At 45.1% G+C, this 18260-nt stretch overlaps 1 protein-coding gene across 4 annotated transcripts in view; it reads right to left on the bottom strand.

Annotated features, from left to right (window-relative positions):
- Positions 1-7050: 7050 nt before the first annotated feature.
- The window catches only part of ARHGAP12 (Rho GTPase activating protein 12), a 112023-nt gene continuing 100813 nt past the window's right edge, over positions 7051-18260 (bottom strand). For all 4 annotated transcript variants that reach the window (XM_058669573.1, XM_058669572.1, XM_058669571.1 and 1 more), the window contains 8 exons: positions 17915-18013; positions 14586-14688; positions 12781-12897; positions 11305-11403; positions 9968-10045; positions 9732-9866; positions 9416-9518; positions 7051-8603 (listed from right to left, as the gene is read on the bottom strand). In XM_058669573.1, coding sequence (XP_058525556.1) covers positions 8429-8603; positions 9416-9518; positions 9732-9866; positions 9968-10045; positions 11305-11403; positions 12781-12897; positions 14586-14688; positions 17915-18013 — 909 coding nt within the window. In that variant the 3' untranslated portion in view covers positions 7051-8428. The remainder of the gene's footprint in view (positions 8604-9415; positions 9519-9731; positions 9867-9967; positions 10046-11304; positions 11404-12780; positions 12898-14585; positions 14689-17914; positions 18014-18260) is intronic.

Raw genomic sequence — 18260 nt, forward strand, 5'->3', positions numbered from 1 at the left:
TCTGTGAGAATACCTTGTCACCCATTGAGAGTGGGAATTGGAAAGTTGGTGCCACCACCTTCTTCCCCAGATCCTGACCACAAGGCTTCTCCTGGGGATTCTTGCACGGTTTGTGTGTGCCCTGTCTGACCACTTGCCCTGACCCTTCACCTTGGAACCACGTGCGCACTTACAGACTTGGTTTGAGACTCCCAAATACCTTCCCTCTGTCTGGGACAGATTTAGGCTGCTGTTAAAGGGAAGCTTTGTCAGGGTCGGCATCCCATAGGAGTGTAGGTTCCTGTGCCAGCTGCCTCCTTATGGCCTGGCAAAGGAGCAGAGGATGGCCCAAAGCCCGGGACCCTGCACCTGCGTGGGAGATGCAGAATAAGCTCCTGGCTTAGGATCAGCTCAGGCCTAGTCATTGTGGTCATTTAGGGAGTGAATCAGAAGATGGAAATATGTCTCCTTCTTTGCATTTCAAATAAAAAGAAATCTTTTCTAAAAAATATAGAAACTTTATTACGTACACCCTTTGAGATTTTTAAAATTTATTTTTAAATTTTTACCAGAAAGTCAGATATAGAGAGAAGGAGTGACAGAGGATCTTCAAATCATTGATTCACCTCTCAAGCGGCTGCAACGGCAGCTGTTGAGCCAATCCGAAGCCAGGAGCCTGGAGACTTTTCCGGGTCTCCCACGCGGGTGCAGGGTCCCAAAGCTTTGGGCCGTCCTCAACTGCTTTCCCAGGCCACAAGCAGGGAGCTGGATGGAAAGTGGAGCAGCCAGGAATAGAACCAACTCCCATATGAGATCCCAGTACCATGCAAGACGAGGACTTTAGCCGCTAGGCTATCACACCGGGCCCACCCTTTGAGATCTTAACTATTTCACACAGGATATTACCTTTTTTTTTTAGTTTTTTGTTTATTTGTTTTGTTTTATTTTATTGAAAAGGCAGATATACAGAGGAAGGAGATACAGAGAGAAAGGTCTCCACCTGCTGATTCATTCCCCAAGTGGCTGCAACAGCTAGAGCTGAGCCAATCCTAAGTCAGGAGCCTGGAGCTTCTTCTGGGTCTCCCACGTGGGCAAAGGGTCCCAAGGCCTCGGATCATCCTCTACTGCTTTCTCAGGTCACAAGCCAAGAGCTGGATATGAAGTGGAACAACCAGGACATGACCCAGCACCCATGTGCAATTCGTGCAAGAATGGTGCTTGCAAGGTGAGGATTCAGTCACAGATCCATACTGCCGCACACAGGACATTATTACAAGTCTGCAATAAATAACAAAGTAGTTTGGGTCCCAAGGCCATGCTCCGGTTAGAACTATTTCTTCCACCAACTGTTAAGAGATATAGTTTCTAAATCAAAGTTCTAGAAAATATTTCCAAAGGAAACATTTCTAAAATGTATATGTAAGAAGGTCCCGACACACACTTCTACAATAGTATCTCCCAGTATAACACTCCGATATTTGTCAGTGTCCCAGGAGGCTTCCTGCAAGGCACGTTCTCCAAAGCTGTTCTCAGCAGACCGCAAGCATCTTCACAGAACTGGCAACAGAATTCAGTCCATGAAACAGCCTTCCAATTCCATGATGAGGGTGGAGCAGGACAAACATGCGTGAGTGAAAGTCCTGGCAGTAGGTTCCTCTCCTTCACTTTGAGCTAGTAGAGCACCATGCATTTAGGCACACACGAAGGAGAATTCAAAAATAAAATAGCTCTCTACTACACATATTTTGGAATGAACCTCCTGAAGAGTCCCGTCCAGCCCAGAGTGGACACATCCCATCTGCGCTGTCCCACACGGCCGCCATCAACTGCATGTGCTACCGAGCACTAGAAGGGCGGTCACTGCACCCTCATAACTGAACTTTTAACCAAATCCCAGGTACAGTAGTTAAGACATCTCTTAGGACACCCACATGCCATCTGGGACTGCTTTCAATTTCAGTCTTTGCTAATGCACACCTTGGGAGGCAGCAGCCGACGGTGTAGGTAGTTGGGGCCCTGCCACCACTTGGGAAACCCAGGTCGATCCAGGGCACCTGCCTTTGGCTGGCCGGGTCCCTGCTGTCATGGGTTTTAGGGGAGGGTTCCCAGCAGAGGGAAGACGCCCGCTTCTACCTCTGCATTTCAACAAAACGTACATCAATTTTAAAAGTTTAAATTCTTTAGGGGATATGCCCCAAAGTGGGATTACTACACCAGATGGTTATTCTATCTTTAATTTAAGGGACCTCCATACTGTTTCCCACGGCAGCTGTCCCATTTTTTACATTCCCAACCGTTCCAATTTCTCCAAATTCTTGCCAACATTTATTTTGCTTTGCTGTGTATCGCACCCATCCTGGGCAGCATCAGTTTTTGCATGTTTGTTTTAATGTAACAGATGGAGAGATGGGGACAGAGATGGGACATAGCCCAACACTGACTCTGCAAGAGCTGGGGACTCAATCCAGGTCTCCCCGTGGGTGGCAGGACCCACCTACTTGAAATCTATTACATGCTGCCTCCTAAGGTCTGTATTAGCAGGAAGCTAGAGTCAGAAGCTGAGATTCAAACCCAGTGCTCCAGTGTAGGCTGTAGCCATCTAACCTGGCTTCTTAAATGCCTCTTCCAAATGCTCATCCCAGTATTTTATGGTTGTGATCTATGATCTCTCTACACTGAGTGGTGCTGGGCATCTTTTCCTGTCCCATCTTCTTTGGAGAAAAGTCTAGTCAAGCCCATTTTTTTCAAGCAGCGTATTCTAGTGTTGCATTTCAGTCATTTTCTCTGTTTTGAGCAACATTTCCCTGTCAGATATGAGAGCACTTTAAAAAAGCAGAAAGATTGGGCTCAGAGCAGTAGCCTAGTGGCTCAAGTCCTTGCCTTGAACGTGCCAGGATCCCATATGGGCCCTGGTTCTAATCCCAGCAGTCCCACTTCCCATCCAGCTCCCTGCTTGTGGCCTGGGAAAGCAATTGAGGATGGCCCAAAGCTTTGGGACTCTGCACCTGCGTGGGAGACCCAGAAGCTCCTGGCTCCTGGTTTTGGATCGGCTCAGCTCTGGCTGAGGCTTGGGGCAGTGAATCAATGGATGGAAGATCTTCCTCTCTACCTCTCCTCCTCTCTGTATATGACTTTCCAATAAATAAATTTTTTAAAAAGCAGAAAGATGAAAAGCTAACGCTGCATTTCCCCTGAACCCCCATAGCACCCTCCATTATGATTTTCTCCGAGTTGCCTTTTCATCCTTTAGATGCCTTCTAATGCGCAACAGCGTTTAATTCTCATGAGACGGAAGTGCTTTTATTTCTGCTGCCTCGCCTCTGGTGCCACATCCAGGCACGCAGTCGAGCCTGGAGGATCTTGAAGAGACATCAGTGCCTTTGTTGAGAGCAGCATTTCTCACAACAGCCAACATGTGGGACTGCCCTTTGCCACTGTTGGGTGGATAACCCGCTAGACACACACACCAGAATACGACTCTGTCTTGAGTGCCTTACCACCCCCAAAGAAGCTTCACATTGCCTTATGTGACTGCAGACTCATAGCTGGACAGCCTCGTTTTAGAGCACAAGTGAAAGCAGAACATTCAACAGACTCAGGGGCACAGGAGCCTACCCAGCAATGCCAGTGGACAGTAACAGACCCAATGAAGCCCAATTCTACACCCTGAAGGGAGAAATGGATTATTTTCTTGACATGTAGAACTCAGAGAGGTCAGAACACAGCAATTACCTATCCCTGCCACCCCCCCCCCCCATGAAAGCTTCCACTTGTCTCATCAATAGGAACTCGGCTTGAAAGCAACAGGATACTTGTTTGTTCCTCAAATTATATTGCTGAACGTTCTAGAATATGCTTTAAAGGAACCCCACCACCAACGCTGTCACCCTTCCTTCCAGACACCTCTTCTCTACGATTTCACTTTGTAATGTTGAACTGTGTTCAACTGCTGCCAGAAACTAGTGGGACATTCCAGAACCAAACATTCCGAGTGGTGTAATGTAATTCTGTGCCACCCCACCGCCTGGCCTAGCACACCAATCACCTTTCCGAGCAGCACGGTCAGTGTATACACTAAGCACCTGTGAGTCATGTACTCGTTGTCGTCGGAACCAGATCAACCACCATGGGGTCACAAACTTCAGGCTTCTCGTCCACAAGTAACCACAGGGCTTCAGGATTTACTAGCAAGCTGGGCACACGCTATTCCACCCCACAGCTACAAGCTGTGCATGTGAGGGTCCCTCCATGGTTCTTTTCTGTTATTCATCAATGAAATCTCTTTAAAGAGTTTTATTTGAAAGATTTTACAGTTAAACGAGAGACAGAGAAGTTCACTCCTCAAATGGCTGCAACAGCTGGAGCTCAGCCTATCCAAGTCCAGGAGCCAGGAGCTTCTTCCACATCCCAAGCACTTGGGCCAACCTCTGCTGCTTTCCCAGGCCACCAGCAGGGGGCTGGATTGGAAGTGGAGCAGCTGGGACGCAAACTAGCACCCATATGGGATGCAGTGCCGCAAGGCAGAGGATTAGCTTACTACACCATCATGTCAGCTCCAATGAGTTCAAACTTCACAGTGAATGACTCCCATCTTTCCTACCTAGAAATAAACCACTTCCCAAAATGCCCAGGAAGACAAGGAAGTCTTGATGCAGCACTTCCCTGGGGCTCTGAGCTCTGGTTTCTCCAGGCCTCTGCCAAGGTCCGGGGGGGCGATGGCCTCTGATGGTATCATCCGTCTGCCCAGTGTCTCCATGGATGTCACCCACCTGCTAAGACTCAAGATGACATGGCAAGTTTCAATGCTATTTACGCTACTTGTAGTAGGAGCAACAACCTTCAAACTACCCAAAAGACTGGGGGAAATGTCTCCCAGAGATGGCTTTTCTTAAAACTCTAGTAGGACAGAAAAGGGGGAAAGAGTTGGTAAGAAAAAAAATCCACATCCTACACTTTCCTAAATACACAGTGTAATGGCTGATTAAACAGGTACCTTGTTCTACAAGTGTTCTGCTTCTGAGAATGGTATGAAAGTGCCCTTTCCTATTTTTGTGTGTGGTTCTTTTTTCCTCTTGTTCCTGTGAGAGAAGGGAAGTGATGAGAGTCCATTTAGGAGCCACTCACAGGAGGCTCATTTGTGATCACTTGGTCCAACTGAATATACTTACGACCACGATGGGGTCACGTGCCTTCTGCTGGGCGGACTCACTGAGGTTCCCCAGCAGGGTAGCACCATCGCCAGCAGTTCCAGGGGTCTTATTAGGTATTCTTCAGCGGCCGCTCTGCCAGGGCATCCCAGCTGACCCTAATAGGTCCTCATACACCCTGGTTGTAAGGGCGAGACTGTTGGGCATCACTGAGTACCTGCTCTCATTCCTAGACTCAAGTGAATGCTGCATATCAGAGGACTGTCCCTGTTAGACTGGAATGTCATTTTAAAAACTGCCCACATGTGAGGCTGGAAGAGGCAGGCTCAGGATCGCGCTAAATGCTCCCTCTGGTCTCACACTGGAGGTATGCTTTTGGCGAAATAGTATCAGTGCAGCTGATGGCTGGAGTTTGAACAGCAAATGCGATCATGTCTTTATTTTCTACCCAGTCTCAACAGGAATGCAATATTGGAACATTTGTGTTCTATTAAACTGGTGACAGCGTGACGCCCACCGGACTATTTTTATCTTCCTCTTTACTAAAATGACATGCTGTGGATTCCTGTGTTAAAAAAAAAAAAGCTTAAAGATGTTTGAGAATTAGTGTCATGGGAAACTAAATGTTTACTTTCAATATTTAATTAGAAGTCGGCTCCTGTGCTGGGAAACCACTTCTTGGCACAATTACGGGGCCCTATATCTGCTGTTACTGCTCTGTTCATCTCCATTACTACAGGTCTGAGACAGACATCGTACGGGGGCAGCTGCCACCATGCCTGTGGGTTTTACCTGTACACAAGCAACAGCAGACACACACACACACACACACACACACACGTGTTTGTCACAAACGCAGCCTCTCTTGGCCCCTCAGCCCACAGTCTGTCTGACTGATATCATTTGCGCTTTGCATAGAAGGAAAAAGAGATTTGCTCTATCTGTATCATTTTTCAGAGTTATTAATTACCTTACTTTTTCCAGAGTAGAGTAAAAATTTCTTACAGGTGAAAAATTCGAGTGAGTTTTTCTTCTACACTCCGAGCACACTTTTTCAGCCCCCAACTAGCCATCTTTTATGACATTCTAAAGGAAAGTCTATTCATAAAATGAAATTCTACAGATCATTTATTTTAGCTTTTAATATATTTTCTACCAAAAAAAAATCAAGTGTCGAGACAGGAAAATATTACTGGTTTTGTTATTACAAAAACAGGGGAGGTATTTCAGTTCACAGAGGTTGAACACACAAGACACTGATTTCACTGTACACACAGGATTACAAGGAGGTGATTAGCTGGATCCTCCCCCGACACCAAAGACTCCACAGACACATACAGGTACTCCAAAACAAGAAACACAGGACCATTTTCACCTCTGAAATGTTCCTGACTGCCAAGAGGCAGCAGGGCACAGAGCTGCGTCTCAGCAGGAACCAGCTGCTGCAGGAGCCGGTCCGAAGCACATCGTGGGCCTTGCCTCTGGAACCAGCACATCGGCCCCAGTGGACGCAAAGCTGGGTTACCCACTGGACAAGATCACAACCACACACACAGGATTATTTTTTACCACAAGACACAGGTGAGAGAGAGGTGTTTTTTTTCTACACAGATTATACAAAACAAAAAAATATTTGTTCCCCAGGAAAGCGATCTGTAAATCACAGAATCAATCTCAAGGAATCAGGGCCACAGATCATTCCCTTTCAAACAATAATGAAGAAATTAAAAAAAGAAAAAAAAGCACGTGTGGGGATGAGGGTGGTGTTGGCATGGAAAGTGGCAGAACGGGCATAATATGAGGAAACCATATTTGCCACAGGAAACATTGGATTCGGCTGATTTTTTTTTCTTTTAAATGAGGTATGAGAATACGCAGTAAATGCAAAACCAAACCAACAAAAAACTAAAAGCGCAAATGCACATTTCCAATGGGAAAAATCTCTAAACCTCTTATAGTTTTCTTTATTAGATTAGACATTTCATATACAGCAGTTAATCTAGAAAAATACATTTAAAAAATTTTCAACACACCATGCTCCCTGTAACAAAACCTTCCAAACCCTGTTCGACTGTACAAATCCATCTACATTAGTAATGTAAAAAGAAATTCCACCAACACAGCAATGCTGTCTCCTACCCAACATCCATCTAATGTACACACGGGTTTCCACTGTTCAAACTTCAGAGTTAGAACTCTGTTATAAATTTGTTTCTAACGTACTCTGTACATGTTAAATAAACTAAGATTTCTCTTGTAGTGCATTTACCATTAAACAGGTCTAGTCCACACTTTCCTTTTTCAGTACCATTCGCATTATAGTGGTTTGCCTGTGAATGTAATTACAACCTAAAAGTGCACACGGCTGACTTTCCCAAGTACCGGCCTATTCTGGAGGAACCTACTAATGCTCCTGGAAAAGGTCACCAACAGCACGATTAGGAACGCAGCATCAGAGTGGACTCCGAGACTGTACAATACAAGTATATACACAGCTGAAGGACGCCCAGTCTCCAGCCTCTATTTACACCAATGTCCATGTCCACAGGGTCAGTATGGCACTAGGTATCATTAGGGTTGCTAGCTACAATTTCAGGATAAGCAAGACAGCCCAAGGGGGAGAAAAAAGAGATACCCTGAACCGACTGATGCTAACTAGAACTCTAGTACATCACAGTGTTTTAAGTAGTATTAGTGTGCTGCCCTAGCAGGCAACCGGGCTCCCCAAGTGGGACGCGGTGGGACACGGGGCAGGCAGCCAGCCTTCGCTGAGGGGTCATGTCCCCACCACTGCGTGCACAAACCCTGAAAAGGAAACACACATGTCGGGACAGGGATACTTCATTCTGTTTAAAATGCCCACGAGTGGTTTCAAAATGACCAACAGGAAATGTCCTTCTACCAAGGGATGAACCCACAGACTGTGAGAAGAAATTCTACAATGTCCAGTTGTGGGGGTGGGCAGGGTGAAGTGGGGAGGGAAACACAGTTTTCTCATCAAATTATCCAGTGTGTTTGACTGGTTAGAATTATAAGCTTTGATTGCTGTTTTACTGAAATTCAGAGTATGAAATGCAGACTTTGAGGATAAAAACTCAAAATTACACACCTACACCACCTCGCAATAGAGCAGCAAACACGAGGGCCTACCAGGCATCTTGACGCTCCCCTTCCCTTCCGATCCCTCAAAAAAGTGCAAAATCAAACAGTCACTGCTTGGTCCAAAGCTCAAACACCTTGTGCACAGAGAGGCGCAAGCCCACGGAGTCGGCTCTGGCTCCCCCGGTCGTCTGCACCAAGTGTCAGCGTCCAAAGATGGCATTGATCTCAAGGAGAATCAGCTCTACGATCTGGTTCTGATACACAGTGTGAACTGCTATGTTGCCCGTCTCCTTCTCGGGCTTCAGCAGAGTGGGACCGAAAACAATGGCTATGCTCTGGTAGGTCATCCGATTTTTTTCTCCATTTTCTATGACCCTGAGGGGGAGGGGGAGAAAAAGGTGGTTAGAAAAGAAAGTCAAACCCCCTTGTTTGGATCACAAACCTACGCAGCTGCTTGCACAGAGAAATGCAGAATACAGATAGCACAGTCTCCTAGCACATAAGTGCCCCCAAGGCGCGCCCACCCCGAGGGCGGACGGAAGCTCGCCTTCTGAGTGCACGGAGGAAAGGGGCTGCTTATACCACAGACCTTTCAAAAAGTCCACAGGACACGTCATTTTACAATATTTGAAATCGAGGCACAGCTTTTTTCACACTACACAATTTTTTCTGGTGTCATTCACACTCTAACTGTAGAAGTGTAAAGTTTTAACTCACTTTTTAGATAGAACATAGACTTCTGGAATTAAGTTAGAATTCAATGGTTACTCCCTTAGGTGGGTGGTGGGGGCTGACAAAAAAACACTCCTTATTAGGACTGCTTATTTTAGTACTGTAAAAGGTCTTTCTGTAAGATGAAAAAAGTCAGTTATTCAAATATCTACAAAGTCACAACAGCTTCACTTGAGGGTAATTTAACGCATCGCACTTCAATATCCCATCTCCCTGTTATTTGCCATGTGTCAGCCACTACAGGATGCCACTGCATACACAGTATCTAATGCATTCTTGACTCCCATGGTTTCACCTGGGAGGAACTGGGACTAAAAGGAGTTGGGCGAGCATCCTCTCCCCAGTCAGAGAGACAGCAGGTGGCGTGGCTTAAATCCAAGCCCGGGTCTCGGAGGCCCTGACCACTGCGGGTCCCACGGCACCCCGCCAAGTCTCAGCCTGCCCTTCCCTCTTACCTTTTGAGATGCTTAAAGAGAATCTGCATTGTGTCTTGATTTGGCTTTGGTAGCTGTCTGATCAGATCCTTAACAGCAGCGACCCGCTGCCTTGGTTCTTGCTCTGAAACAAATTACACAAGTAAGTATTTGGCAGCCAGTGCTAGGATATGCAAAGCCAGCACATGCTTTGGAAGTTGATTATTTGGTAATACACAGTGCCATCTGGTGGTCATATATGGAATTTTTCTGGCATCAAAACTATCTTGCTGAAAATGTAGCATTATCTAAGTATGTGAGTATGCAGGGGAAAAGCTGAGCGGAAGCACATACTTACTAATAGCATTAACAAAATCATTAAAATGATTAAATGTAAAAAGAGGCTCTGGTAATTCTCGAAAAAACATCTTCAGTGCTCCGGTGATGACGTGAATATCTTCCCATTTACTATCGGTCAAGTCCAATTTTTCATCTGAAAAGCAGAAGGAACCAGACAATTCTGAGTAACCCTTATCCAGACCTGCAAGTGCAGGGGGAAGCTCTCGGCTCTAGCAGCAGAGGGTGCCCCCTTACCGTGGTTGACTGCAAACCTCAGCTTCTGGATCACAGCAAGGTTGCCACTCACTCGGTAGATGCCGTCCACGTCCAGACCTGGGCGACAGTGAACAGCAGCTGACGGTGAGGGGTCTTGGGTGGCCTGCCTGCCTGGGCATTGTGACTCCTTAATCTAAGCCTAAAACCAACGCACAAATACTCCTCTCCTCTCAACAGCTCTGCATATGACCTTGGCAAGGGGAAGAGGACTGGAAATTCACTCCAAGTTCTGTTTAATAAACATAAAGAACTCAACTTGTTTATTATGAAAACAACGCATCAGGGTCCAGGAACGCATGCTAACGCTGAAGAAATGCCAATGATTTAAGAGAAACTTCTGCAAACACCTGGCAGACTTAAAAAAGTCGAGGAAGCCTGCAGCCTGTTCTTTTGCACACCATTTTATCACATAAAATCATACATGGAAGAAACCTCTTAAAAGCAACAGTGGTTGCAATTACCTCAACACAAGCGAATAAAAAAAAATATGATCAGTAGATAATTAATTTTATACACAGAACAGAATCATCAGGCATTTGTGCAAGTGAGTCTCAGAATTTTCAAATATTCCTTGACTGACAGTGCCATGCACATGAACTAACATGCGTTTCCCACTTCACTTCAAACAAATGCAAGGAAGTGATATGGTGCCACTGTGGTCATGCTGACAAGAGACAAGAGACCTGAACCCAGCAGAAAGTGGAAATTAAATTATGCACTTCAATTGCACAACATGTTTCTGATGACAAACAGATGTAAGTTAGTGTGATTGCTGCTAACACGCTGTCAAAGTTACATAAAACTAGTACAAATAGTGTAAACACTGAAGTTGACCAAAACAGAAATGAGCTTGTCATGTTCCATAGGAAATGACATAAACGACTTGTCCACGTAGCCTCTCCAAGTGTTTTGTTAACAGTACTTGCACATATTTACAGGCTGTGGCACACGCACACAGCATCACCTCACTTCATCATAACAGGAGAAACCACCCTAGTGCAAACACAGCCCATCCATACCATCGTTTCCTAGCAAACCCAGTTTCACAATCACCACCTCTTCATTTTCACCATACGCCAGCTCTCAAAGGGCTTCCAAGAATACCACTCACTCAATTGCTCATGAGTATTAGACACGCACTTGGTACCTACCAAGACCTTACTCGGAGACAGGCATAAGTGCAGTGGGGTTTTATGTTTGTTTCTGGGGGGTCTGGGGTTTTTTCCCCCAAACAAAATGCCTACTCTGTCTTGCCATTTTGTCAGGACCGTCGGGGTTCTTCTGCTGGGGAACCCAGGGGTGGGTTGGCCTCTTACCATGTTCCTCCACGTGCTCAATGCACAACCGCACAAACAATGGCACCGTGCCGTTCTCTCGCTGACACAGATTAGCAAGGTTGGCTCCAAATACCTGGTCTGAAAGAGATGTGTTGTCAGAACCAAACCGCTGTGCTACCGCTTGCTCCACAAATGCCCAGGTCATGCCCCACCTGCTTTTTCAACTGCACTTCGGAAGGTTTCCACAGAGCTCCCCGAATCACCCTTGCCAGGGTCCCTCTACATTCTCAATGCCTTCAGAGAGGACCACTTTCACTTAAATAGGCTCCTCTCCCCACTTAGAGAAGTTCTCAACCATCCTTGCCCATGACCATCCCCCTTAGGCATGCTGAGAACTGTGGGCGGCAGGGACCCAAACTCTTGGACTCACTTCCACTGCTTTCCCAGCCCTGGCGGCCAGGTATCGAACCGGTGCCCATGTGGGATGCCAGCCCCTTTCTAACTCTTGAGGCTTCTAATCGAATTCACTTAAACTCGTGTGATAAGTCTTAGATATCTTTTCAGTATGACATTTGTGTATTTTTAGTTTCAATGCTCTGGCGATGGTCTTTGCTACCAAGGCTATAATCATTCATAGAGATGTGCAAATTATCTTCACTCGAGAGTAAACATCACTGTTTTGAGGCATGTAGTAACAGAGGGTTACCTCTGGAACGAAGCTTACTTGTGGAAACTACGTGATTTTATTTTTTAATTAGTTATTTATTAGAGAGGCAAAAAGAAAGAGACATAGCAGAGAAAAAAAAAAAAAGAGCCACTTCCCATCCACTGGTTCACTTGTCTAGGAGCCTGGAACTCCACGTGAGCTGGAGAGACGCATTCTGCTGCCTCCCAGCAGGTGCACGTCGCCAAGAGCCTGTGCCTGGGAAGCAGGCAGACTAGCAGTGGCCTGGCTCAACCACTGCAACACCTCAGTAATAACAAAAAATACAATAAACTTTCCCATTGAGATCTTGTTAATGCAAAGTGGTATTGATAAACTGATAACATTAAAATGTATAAAATTAGGGAGGAACCTCTGATCAATGTCAAAATTACCTTCAGTGACAGAGGAAGGCAGGTATATCAGTAATAAAATTATTTATTCATTTTTTCTTTCTTTCTACTTCTCAGCAATAGCTCAAACTTTCAAATTTCTTCTGATCTCCACATTTCTAAACTGCAACGCTTCACTGTCATTCATGATTCTCAAAGTCTGCTACCGATCACATCCACATCTCCTCTTACAGGATTCCCAAAGGCCGAGCCTGGCGTTTCATGCTGACCCAATGCTTCAGCTGAACTTGGCATGTGCATTACCAACTGTGTGTGTCCCTGCGAAGTTCATGAGCAGCCGGGAGCTTGTCTGTTTGATGTGGACTGCCTGGACCTGGCCGTGCAGACTGCCACACTTTGTCTGTCTGATGTGGACCGCCTGGACCTGGCCGTGCAGACTACCACACTTGGTTCACCTACCTTTAATATACCCCTTTTCACGAACAGCTTGCAGTGTGGGGCGTCGGGTGAGAAACTTCTTTAGGTTTTTCTTGGTTTTTTTCTGTTCTGAAGAATCTATGCTGGATACTTTCATAGCTTAACAAAAACAGAGAGAGTAAGCTTTTCACAAAATGATCTCTGAAGCGGTTTCTCTGCCCGGCACTGCAAGCACACAAGGTAGCTGCAGGAAAATTTAGGAAAAATGAACTTTATCTTCTAATTCTGTTACCATGTAAACTTTTGAGCCCCCCTCCTATCAACAGCCTGGGTCAAGGTACTGGTACAGATTCAGTTGTTCTAGCTTCAGCATGTACTCAGAGTAACACTTGAGGAACCAAATGTCCTCAGACCCAACTTCAAGCACAACATTCCACTTTCCTCACTAGCCACAAATATAACTCATTTGGCAAATATGTCAAGCCACTCCTAAGTTAGCCTAATTTATATTCATTATTGCACAAATAATCCTTACCCATCTTAATCAGCTTTAGACAGAAAAAATAAATACTAAAAACAAAAAACCCACACTACAAAAATATTTTTAAAATTACTGTTCTTTTGAATTAGCAGTTCAGAAATATGACAGGGAATTTCAACAAGTTTATGAAAAATGGAATTAAAGATTGTTTATTTTGATGCAAAGTTTTTTTAATTCATAGTTTTTAAATAATACTTATTCCGCATGACTAACTCTTTAGCATTATACTCCCAGCTAATAATGGGAATACCTGGAAAGTATTTTATGTTGTTTTTAGTCCTGGGTTCTTTTTCAGAAACCATTGCAAAAATTTAAGCATTATTTCTTGAAAATAACTGTAGCTGGGGGAAACTGGGGATACAAAGAACATATTTAATCAAGTATAAAAATCACCAAAGTTGTATGTGTTGACACTATTTGGTGACAATATCCCAAATAGGTTTATACTTCATTAGAAGAGGGGACAGCAAAAATGCAGAACCGACAGTGTAACTGTCCAGTGACTTTGAACCCCCATAATTCTTTTTTTTTTTTTAAGAATCATTCCTTTTTACTGGAAAAGCAGATATACTGAGAGAGAAGGAGAAAGACCTTCTGTCTACTGGTCCATTTCCCAAGTGGCTGCAACAACCAGATCTGAGCTGATTTGAAGCTAGGACCCTGGAGGTTCTTCCAGGTCTCACAAATGGGTACAAGATCCCAAGGACTTGGGCCGTCTCCCACTGCTTTCCCAGGCCACAAGCAGGGAGCTGCATGGGAAGTGGAGCAACTGGGATACGAACTGGCACTCATATGGGATCCTGGCGCATGTAAGGCAAGGACTTTAGCCAGGCCCCACAAAATCCTTAAATATGTGGATTTGTTTAAAAAGATTAAATAGAGTCATGACTAATGGCCCATTCTGATGTAATTGACCAGGGGTCTGGGGTAAAAAATACTTCTCTTAAAACCTCTCATTTTGGTTCTGCTCTTTCTGCAGGCGTGAGCTGGGAATCTGTGCACTCACCTCCATGTACAGACCAGGCTGGGAGGAACTAAGACAACTTCTGTTGTCTCAAAACGTGCAGGATTTGCTATTTGAACATGATGTGAGAGAACACATACAGTGAAGCTGAAAAACCACAAGGATGCGCCAAGAAGCAGCTAGTGCAAAGCTGACATGGCAGCTGCTTCATCGCTCAGCTCTTTCTGTAACACTGGAGATTGCATTCAGATTTTCTGCACATATGTATCTTGAATCTTTGAAAAGTTAAGAGCACAGCTCACTCAAACCATTGGCACAGTTAACATTAGTCCCAAGACTTACAGCGAAGTTTCTTCAGTTCTTTCTGGTCCTTTTCTTTATCATGCTTTTCTATTCCTGGTGAATCAGGTGTCTCCTCTTCAATGGCTTCATCCGTCTCTACAGCCTATTGGTTAGAGATTGCCCAATCATTACTGCTGTGCTTAAGTTGCACATATATCTCAGAATGACCAATAAAATGACTCTTGCCAGCAATTTTAGGAAACTAGTCATGTGTTTTAAAAACAGTCTTCTACTGACATTAACTCTTGCTGACAAATCACAGGCTACCGAGTCTCCTCCACGGAGGCTACCACGAGCTGTCTCATCTGATCACGGGCATGGCTGATCCCATAACAGTTAAGGCTCAGACTCAGGGGGTGTGACAACAGTGAGTCACAGACTCACAGGTGCTGGATGGAGCGAGGTCCTGGAACACACACTTTCAAGGCTTAAACACTGCATGGAGTTCTCAAGCTGTACTTTTCTCTGCATCCTGACAGCCTCACTGTGCCTGGAACTGGTGCTTGTGCTTGGTGCAGGGAAGGGTGCCAGGTTTCCGGGTTATCCGACCATGCCAACACTGACAACTGACATGACGTCCTTCCTCTTGCTCTACTGGGGGTGGCTGACAGCACACATCTAGAGGTGTGCGCGTCTGTCTCCAGTTCTTTATCCTGATCCTCATGCCTGCTCAGTGCCATGCTGTGTTAATCAGTACAGCTTTGCAAAAGTCATAATCTATGATAGCACTAGTGCTATCTACGTATTTATACACTGTTGCAAGAATCCTGTACCTTTGCATTACTCAGTCTTCTTTTTTATTTCTTGGGAGACACAAGAACAGACAGAACCCCCGCGTGCTAGCTCACTCTCCTGACATGTCCACACCACGGTGGCTGAGGCCAGCTCAGAACAAAGCCAGAGCAAGAAAATCAACTCAGGTTGTGGCAGAAAGCCAACAACCTCGGCATCACGGACTGCCGTGTAGGGTCTGCTGGGAATAGGACCAGAGCCAGGAGTCAAACCAGGAACTCCCAATGCGGGACACAGGCATCATAACTATGTCCATGAACACAGGATAATTCGTTTCTTACTTTCTTCAGTTGTCTGTCAACAAAGTTTTTAAGCTCCTTTTGAAGAGGTCTTTCCCACCTCTTTGCCGCATGCAGTGCTGGGTATCCTTTGATGTTATTTTACAGCTTCACAGACAGTAAGACTCTTCTCTCTTTACTTGGCATTCCTGTGTTCACACTAGGTGAGACTCTCCCAGTCAGTTTGAGGACCATGCTGTCATCACATCCCCCAAACTTCATCACCCTGTCTCAGCAGTTCCCTGTTGCTTTGCCCCGTAACCTCTGAATGCAGAGATTACACCCCAATGTAAGGTGCTCGTATTCCTGGTAAACGATTGCATGTGTATGCTTTAAAGGTAAAGTCAGAGGACAGGGACTACAGCAGAAAAACCACGAGCAGAACAGAAGGTACCTTTACAAAGTCAGGAAGCTTAGGTTGTTACACTTATTTAAAATATATATATATACATATTTTTAAATTTACTGCCTTATTTATTTGAAAGGGAGGGAGAGCTGGGAAGAGACACAGATAGACCTCCCATTGACTTGATACCTAAATACCTGCGACAACTTGAGCTGCACAAGGCCAAAGTCAGACGCCTAGGCTTCAAACTAGGTCTCCCATAAAGGTGGCAGGGACCTAAGAGCTTGAGTCATTGTCTCACGCACCCCAGAAAACACATTAGCAGTAAGCTGGAATCAAGACTGTGTTCAAGGAAGCTGGCATTGTGGCACAGCCAGGTAAGCCAGCACCACCTGTGATGTCAGCATCCTATGTGAGCACTAGTTCAAGTCCTGGCTGTTACACTTCCACTCCGGCTCCCAACTAATGCTCCTGGGGAGGGAGCAGAAAATGGCCTAAGTCCTTGGGCCTGTACCACCCACACGGGAGAGCAGATGGAGTGCTAGGCTCCTGGCTTCAGACTGGCCCAGCCCTGGTCATTGCAGCCACTTAGGGACTGAATCAGCAGATGAAGATTTTTCTCTCTCTCCAGCTCTTTCTATAACTTTACCTTTCAAATAAATAGTCTCCTTAAAAACAAGAAAAAAAAAAGAGTGGAGTTGGGATTTGTACCCAGGTACCCTAACTTGAGATGTGGGTGTCCAATCAGGACATGAACAGCTGCTGGACCAAATGCCAACCATGGGTGCTGGCTTTTCATGGGCAGCACAAAAGTGCTCTGAGCAGAGAACTGAAATGGAAGCTTCACAGAGCCTTGACATTAGTCTTCCAGCAGGAGACAACACGAAGCAAGCAAAGCTGTTTAGGGTGCAAAGGTCTGTCATGGTTTTAAGAACAGACAGAAGGCAAAGGGCCAGATTCAGAAATATCATACAACCCTACCAATGAGAAGGCGAAGATACATATAAGCGATGTTCTTCAACAGGTAAAAGTTCCCCTTTCACTTCCCCTAAGTACTATCTTCTACATGTGTCATTGTCACATGGTCTGCACAAGTGAAAAGGTAATTAGGAAAACAGAGTCTGAAAATGGACAGTCCTGCTGCTCATGACCCTTCTTACTAATGCAGCCCCTGAGAAGGACCTGGGCTTTAGTGGTGGTGGGTAAGTAGGAAGAACTGGACCAGGTACACCAAGGCACTGCATACCAAGGCGAGGCAGGGGACAGTGTCTTTCCCTCACATCTCTGCCTGGCACCTCTCTCCACTAGGCAATATAATTTCCAGGGTGTCCAGTTGTGGCTGGTGTGCACAGCTGGCTTGGCTTGCATCTCTGTGGATTCAGCGAGCCATAGATTAAAAATGTTTGAGAAAAAAAAAATTGCAATTGTACTGAACATTTTTTTTTGTCACTGTTTTCCTAAACAATATAATATAATGACTATTTACTCAGAATTTACAAGTACGCTGTACCAGGTCTGCTAAGTAACCTGGAGATGTCATGTCTACGGGAACATATGAGTAGATGCATGCAAAGGCCCTATCATTCTATGCAAGAGAGTTGCCGGCCCACTGACTTGGATATCCCGGGGGAAGGCCATGAGCCAAACCTCCACCCATCCACAGGATGAGGGCGTGAGGAGCTGTTTGTTCTCCTTCAGACCACTTCCTTTCCAGCCACTGCTGAGTGCAAACATTTCAAATCCACTGGCAGCAACTGTACATAAATGAGAATTTTGCATCACTTAGATCATTAGCCTCTGGGGATTGTTGAATCAGTTACTGTGTTTACCACTTCTGCCCACCTGAAAAAACCTAGATTAAAAAAAAAAAAACCTCTGAAGTAAACTTTGTCTTACCTAACTGAAACACATACCTGATTATTGATTGTACTACTGAGAACTTTAAACCAATCATTGATAACAGAGTCATTATCAGATTGAATCAGCAGTTCTGTTCCTTGACGAGTTTTCAGCTTTAGAGACAAAGGGAGGAAAACAGGATGATTAGTACACTCTACAAAACAAACAAGTATATTCAACTTAAGGTTTAAAAACTACCAGCCAGATTAGGTACTGTAAGTTATATCAACAATAAAAGGCTAGAAGTACCGCACAGCTATGGAATATGATTTACTTTATAAAACCAGAAGTTGCTTTTCCTAAGAAATTTTCAATGAAAAGCAATTAACTCAGGATCCCAAATTCTGTGTCACAAAACTT

This window comes from Ochotona princeps, chromosome 10, assembly GCF_030435755.1.
Source record: "Ochotona princeps isolate mOchPri1 chromosome 10, mOchPri1.hap1, whole genome shotgun sequence".
NCBI lineage: Eukaryota > Metazoa > Chordata > Mammalia > Lagomorpha > Ochotonidae > Ochotona > Ochotona princeps.